This window comes from Rosa rugosa, chromosome 3 (assembly GCF_958449725.1).
Source record: "Rosa rugosa chromosome 3, drRosRugo1.1, whole genome shotgun sequence".
NCBI lineage: Eukaryota > Viridiplantae > Streptophyta > Magnoliopsida > Rosales > Rosaceae > Rosa > Rosa rugosa.
This window is the reverse complement of record NC_084822.1, coordinates 17,172,515-17,179,801: the sequence shown is the minus strand read 5'-3', so window position 1 is coordinate 17,179,801 and position 7,287 is coordinate 17,172,515. Positions and strand designations below refer to the sequence as shown.

The 7,287-nt window shown below is 36.9% G+C and overlaps 2 protein-coding genes across 2 annotated transcripts; both read left to right on the top strand.

Moving 5' to 3' along the window:
- Positions 1 to 3,726: 3,726 nt before the first annotated feature.
- Positions 3,727 to 4,971, top strand: LOC133737338 (uncharacterized). Its single transcript, XM_062164915.1, has one exon. It carries the CDS (start codon positions 3,727 to 3,729, stop codon positions 4,969 to 4,971), a length of 1,245 nt encoding a protein of 414 aa, XP_062020899.1.
- Positions 4,972 to 4,998: 27 nt separating this feature from the next.
- LOC133737337 (uncharacterized) lies at positions 4,999 to 6,690 on the top strand. Its single transcript, XM_062164914.1, has one exon. The coding sequence runs from the start codon at positions 4,999 to 5,001 to the stop codon at positions 6,688 to 6,690; it is 1,692 nt and encodes a 563-aa protein (XP_062020898.1).
- The last annotated feature ends 597 nt before the right edge of the window (positions 6,691 to 7,287 follow it).

Genomic DNA, 7,287 nt, shown 5'->3' with positions numbered 1-7,287 from the left:
CGACGGAGCTCGAAGAGTTGTTGTATCTTGGGAAAGTTCATCATTCAACCATGTGCAGTAGGGGACGAATCTTCTCTTAGGACAGTGCGCTTGCACGCCTCGACTCGATAAGTTTTCCTATATAGAAATCTATATCTATACTAATATTAACAGAACAGGCTTTGTTAGCCAAAACTAAAAAAATGTACCAAAATGCCCTTCAAATATTAAAAAACAAAGCATAATTTTTACTCTCCAGGACATAATCGTCAAAACACTAAAACAATAAAAAATTAGAAAAAAACTGAAAAAAAAATATAAAAAGATTGGGTTCGTGTTCTTCCACAAATCCACGTTCATGAAAACAGGGAACTACTCTCTCCACGTTCGGTTCAACCTCGACTGCTCTCTTGGCACTTCTGATTATGGATTTTGTCTTCACTCTTGCAAAAGCTTCTCACCTCCCAACTGTCAAGATATTGGGTTCACCTTTTCACAGAAGACCTCCAAAGTTATGTCCATCTCTTCTACACACAGTAAGTTTCGTTCAATTTCTAATAGATTCTTGATTTTTTCCTTCAGTAAATTTTTTTTCCCTCTTCAGAGAGTCTAATTCTATCTCTATTTGATTTCTGATTTTCTTTTCAGGATCGCACTATGATATCTATACATCTGGAATCCAATTGGGTCCATAGTGTGCCTTCAATTTCTTTTTCTTTCACTTTTTTTTTTTCAAAACCGTGAGTTTTGATGGGTACATGAATGGTGGTATTGGCATGGAATTCGATCAACACTACTTATATACATTCTTTGATTCCTCTTTGCATGTAGGTTTGAACACAAGCTTTGGAGTTCAGTTCCTTTTGGTTGTCTCCTCTCCAGAATGTTAGTTAGATTACTTATAAATCATTGGTTAGATTCTTTACAACTTCAGCAACCACAACTTCATTTTCAGAATCAATGAGTTTCAGTAGCTTTACCATATATGTAGTTAACTTTAGCATATATGTAATAAAAGTGGTAATCATTAATCGTATTCTTTTGCTACAATACCCAGGTCTCAGTCCAGTTTAAGTTGTTGATGCATATTGACTTTCTGCAATGACACCCGAACGCCGTCGACGGCATCTTTCACGCTGCGAAAGACAACGTATAAATTATCGAGCAAGAATGTTATCTATGAGTTCAGAACGAAGGCAAGAATATCTTCAAAGAAGACGTGCAAACTATCATGCTCGCAGTTTTACAGGTGGAGGAACCAACACTTCTTCATATAGTGGAATAGCATCTGCCTCAGCAGTTCATGAAAGGGAAATTCCTCCACCGACGATTGACCCTAATATTGGCCATAATCAAAGTCAACAAAATTTTCACCACCCAAATCAACCTATGGTTGCACGGCGCTTAACCCACATTAGGCGTATGGCACGTTCATGCATAATTCCAAGCACAGCAAATCAAGGTATGAACATTTGAGCATCAAATTTTATTAAAAGGAAGCTAAATTCTATAAAGATGTTAGTTTGTTTGGCAACATATAGATGATGCACTTTACCTATAAATAGGAGAATCAAGCACAGTAGAGAATTTGGGAAAGACAAGCATAGCACAAAGGCTTCAGCAATCTTTGTATGAAGATGGACATCGGTTTCAGCACGTACTCTGTCTATGAACATGGAGAATCAAGCAGAGCACAAGAGTTTCAGCAACCAGTCTATGAACATGGAGAGACTAACAGGCCCCGAGAGTTTCGGCAATCTACCTATGAACATGGAGAGACAAGCAGAGACCAACAACTTCAGCAATCTGTTTATGAACATGGAGAGAGAAGTATAGCACAAGAAATTAGGTATTCGGTTCCTGAACAAAGAGAATTAAGGTCACATTCCAACCATGTGAGTCGAAGGCACACATCAAATCCACGTCATAATTGTGCCAGGAGTTATTATGAAAGTCCAGCCTTCCGGAGAATTCAACTACCAGCCCCATCAATATGTCAACATTGTGCAGCAAAACTCTTCCATCTTGAGTCTAAAAACTTTTGTTGTTTGAATGGGAAGACTAGGTTGCCCTCAATACCAGCACCAATTGAACTTCTTCAATTATTTTCCGAGCAAACGACAGAAGGATGACATTTTAGACAATATATTCGTGCCAACAACCATGTGTTCTCTTTTACTTCAATGGGTGTGAATGTAGATGAAAACATTGCAAATGCCAGAAGTGGAGTCTATACATTTCGAGCCCAAGGTTCAATATATCATCAAATAGGAAGTCTTTTACCTGTAGAAGGAAGTAGACCTAGATTTTTACAAATCTATATATACGATACAGAGAATGAGATTGACAATTGGATTGCAGAAAACAATGGCTTGCTCAGAGAAGTTTTAGTGAAAATAAAGCAAGTGTTAGATCGGTACAATCCATTTGTGCATATGTTTTGCCATGTTTCACAGCGTCAAGATTTGAATACTTGCAAGCTTATTATCAGGGAGCAACCATCAAATCATCGTCAATATAGTCTTCCAAGTGTATCACAAGTAGCAGCTGTGTTCTTAGATGGTACAGAAAGCAATGTGGCTAATGGGAGAGATATTGTGGTTCAAACTATGAGTGGGCAACTAATGAATGTAAAAGATGTGGCTGGATATTATGATCCACTTCAATATCCTTTATTACTTCCTCATGGAAGCTACGGATGGAATATAAATAGCAGCAATGATGATGGATCAGAATGTACATGTAGAGACTTCTACGCATATATGTTGCAGGTTATAGCTGTTTTCTTTTCTACGGTCTCAAAATATTTTTTCAATACTAAATACTTTTTCCAGCCGTATCTTGAATTAGTTGATGCTAAATCAAAATTTCTATGATTTAGATACGTGAAGGAGATCCATCCTAATATTACGTGGTGGGTCGCTTACTGCAACAATACATTGTTGACAATTATGTAAAGATTGAGGCACACAGGCTTCGATGGTTGCAAAGTAATCAAAGGACCATTCGATCAGAATTATATCAGGGCTTACATGACTCTTTTCAAGCTGGTGAAGTCAATGCAGGTAAATTTTTTTTCTTTCCCTTTTTAGCGGGAAGTGGACTCTTCATTCTTCCCTGAAATATTATTGATAACAAGAAACAAATTGCACATGTGATAGAGGAGCAAACGAATGTTGTACCCACAAAAGAATACAACCATAAGACCAAAGTAAAAAAAAAAAACCATACACATAAAGAACATTCTAGAAAGTTTGAAAACAAAAGGCCACAACCCTTTCCCATGCAGACACAATCAAGTCATTTGATAGATAACAAACAACCCTTTTCCCATGCAAACACAACATAGAACACAACTTTTTCCCACGCAGACACAACCAAGTCATTAGATAGGTAACACAATCAACCATTTCTCATGCAAACACAATCAAGTTATAGAACACAACCCTCTTCCATGCAGAGACAAACAAGTCATGTGATAGATAACATAACCCTTTCCCATGCAAACAAAACTTTTCAATAGAGAACACACTAACGTCACGTATACTCTTGAAACGTTTTTTTTTTTTTTTTTTGAGATAGGAAAAGAAAATTCAATCAAATAAAAAGAAGTATAGTATATATATTCACAACTACCTAAGTTGGTGTCTTTTGTTAATGTGAACAGAAAATGTGGGGCGAAGAACAATACTCCCCTTATCATTTGGTGGAAGTCCAAGAGATATGCATCAACGTTATCAAGATGCTATGGCGATAGTTCAAAAATATGGTAAACCTGACATATTGCTAACCATGACGTGTAATCCAGCATGGGAGGAAATAGCAAATGAATTACTCCCTGGTCAAACGTCACAAGACCGACCAGATTTGCTAACTCGAGTTTTTAGAGCAAAGTATGAACTTCTAAAGAAAGATATTTACAAGACTGGAGTTCTTGGTAAGGTCATCGCTCATGTGCATGTCATTGAGTTTCAGAAAAGAGGTTTGCCACACTGTCACATGGTTATCATTCTTGATGAGAATGACAAATTGAACACACCCGATGATTACGATCACATTCTAAGGGCAGAAATTCCATACAGAGATGAAGAACCAGAGCTCTACAAAATTGTACTTAAACATATGATACATGGACCATGTGGAACTATTAATGAAAACTCTCCATGTATGAAAAATGGCAGTTGCAAGAGAAATTATCCAAAGCAATTTTCTGAATTTACAGTGCAAGGAAATGATTGTTACCCTGTATATAGGAGGCGCAATGATGGAAGATCTGTTGTATTGGATAGAAATAGTGAAGTAGAAATTGATAACAGATGGGTTGTCCCATATAATCCATGGTTGTTATTGAAGTATGATTGTCATATAAATTTGGAGGTATGTAGCAGCATAAAGTGTGTGAAATATCTATATAAGTATGTTTATAAGGGACCTGATCGTGTTTCTTTAGAGGTGCGTTTGGGACCAAATTATGATGAAATATCGAAGTATTTAGATGCAAGATGGATCTGTGCTCCTGAGGCATTGTGGAAGCTTTTCACATTTCCAATGAATCGTATATATCCTTCTGTTGAGCGCCTACAAATTCATCTTCCAAACAGGCATCAAGTCAGGTACTACAGTCATACCCCAATAAGAGAAATTTTGGAAGAGCCCACGAATTCTATGACCATGCTTACACAATTTTTTCAAATGAATTCTGTTAGTGAATTTGCAAGACTGTGGTTATATAGAGAATTCCCTCAGCATTTCAGATGGTTAGGATCTCAAAGAACTTGGCAGAGGAGAGTGTCTACACAAAAAGTTATTGGACGAATTTATACTGTGTGTCCATCTGAAGGTGAGCGTTTTTACTTGCGTATTCTATTAAATCATGTTAGAGGTCCCAAGTCATTTGATGATCTTCTGACTGTTAATGGAATTGCATTCCCAACTTTTAAGCAAGCAGCTGAAAGGATGGGTTTACTTGAGGATGATGGGAGTATACGTTAGTGTTTGTTGGAAGCAACAACCACTCGAATGCCTTCTGCTTTACGGAGATTATTTGCAACCATTTTGGTGTATTGTGAACCGGTTGGAGTCCGCATATTATGGGAGGAATTTCATTTGTTTATGGCACAAGACTACTCAACATCTGCCTCTTCAAATAATCATGTTGTCGTCAACCTATTGTTTAGAGACCTGAATGGATTACTACAACAACATGGTAAAAGAATTACTGATTATGATCTTCCCCAAATTGATACTCAGTTTGCAAATGACACAAGAATTGGAAGAAATATACAAGATGAGTTGTCTGTGCATATTCCACCAGAAGACTTGGCCTCTATTGATACATTAAATGCAGATCAACGTAATGCATTTAACATAATCATGGCAGCAATTAGACGTAATGAATCAGCATCATTCTTCATAGATGGCCCTGGTGGAATTCTTGCTTCATTAAGGAGTAACGGTCATATAGCAATTGCCACAGCTACATCGGGAATTGCAGCTACTATTTTGCCCGGTGGAAGGACTGCACATTCACGATTTAAAATTCCAATTGACTTGCTATCCACAAACTCATGCTCTATAAGTAAGCAATCAGATTTGGCAGATCTTCTACGACGTGCGGTTGTTCTTATATGGGATGGAGCTACAATGACTCACAGAAAAGCTTTTGAGGCTTTGGATACAACTCTTAGAGATATAACTGGTGTCGAAATGCCATTTGGTGGGAAAGTTATGATTCTTGGTGGAGACTTCCGGCAAGTTCTTCCTGTTGTACCACGTGGTAGCAAAGCACAAATGATAGATGCATGCATTGTAAAATCTCTGTTATGGAATGTGATCAAAATACTCCCTTTGAAACAAAATATGAGGGCCCTACAAGACCCAGAATTTGCAGAATTTCTACTTCGTGTCAGTGACGGAAATGAGCCATTTGTACAAGATGATATGATTAGGATCCCAGATGCATTGGTTATTCCTTGGGTTGGTGATGAATCTCTTGGCCAACTAATTGCTTCTATATTTCCAGGTCTAGAGGACAATGCATTTGATAGCTCTTATATGGTGGATAGAGCTATTATAACACCTAGGAATGAGGATGTGGACAAGCTAAATGAAGTGGTATTGAATTCCTTTCCAGGTGAAGATCAAATTTATTATTCTTTTGATAGAGTTGAAGATGACCCTCACAACTTATATCAACAAGAATTCCTAAATTCTATAGCTCCAGGTGGTTTGCCCTCTCATAAGTTAACTTTGAAATTGGGTGCACCCATAATGCTGCTTAGAAATATTGATCCAAAAAGTGGGCTATGCAATGGGACAAGGTTAATATGTCGCGGGTTCTTTCCAAATTTTATTGATGCAGAGATTCTCACAGGCCATTTCAAGGGTACAAGAGTTTTCCTACCACGAATTCCTCTAAAGCCTTCAGAAAATGTGAAGCTTCTGTTCTCTCTCATACGTCGGCAGTTCCCTATTAGATTAAGCTTTGCACTAACAATAAACAAAGCTCAAGGCCAAACAATTCCAAATGTTGGTGTGTACCTCCCTAATCACGTCTTCAGCCATGGCCAGCTTTATGTAGCTTTATCAAGAAGAGTGTCCATACAAACAACTAAGGTCTTAATTAAGAATAGTGCCATTGAAGAAGAACCTCGAGCTCACACAAGGAATGTTGTTTTTAAGGATGTTCTAACGTCATGCCAAAGGCAATGAGATGATGACCATTGTAAGAATAAGTTTATACTTACAACTTATTTATTACTTCATGCATACAACTTGCAGAACAATATGACAAATAATTTTTATTTCAATTTCTTACAGGATCCTTTAGTAAGAGAGTTCACTTTGATGCCACGGCTTCAAATGAGTTTATGGAACAAGGGGTAACACTATTACAATTTATCAATTCCATGCATCATGCTCGACAAAATCTTCCATGACTTTGATTCAAATTTAGTTAGGAATCTAATCTACTTTTATCTCCTCATTCTTTATTGCAAGCTCACTTTAATTTTGTGAACTACTCATATAGTCATATGAGATCATCTTCGGTACTCAGTGGTGGTGATATATTCATATATAGTACGATTGGGCTAAAACAGTAAAGTGAAATTTGTATAGTTGCTGTTTTTCTTTTTCCTTTTTTGACAAGTTTTTTATTGGAACATTTTATTAAGTTGATAACAGGTATTTATTGATTGTATGTCAGTGTATTGGAAATTGATATGTTACAAGTTGTTACTTAGATTGAATTAAATTGTAAGTTGTATCCTGTATTCGAATTCTTTTTTTTTTTTTTTTTTTTTTTTT

Excerpts from the sequence above, each read along its gene's own strand:
- LOC133737338 (XM_062164915.1), top strand. The coding sequence starts at position 3,727 with ATGGCGATAGTTCAAAAATATGGTAAACCTGACATATTGCTAACCATG.
- LOC133737337 (XM_062164914.1), top strand. The coding sequence starts at position 4,999 with ATGCCTTCTGCTTTACGGAGATTATTTGCAACCATTTTGGTGTATTGT.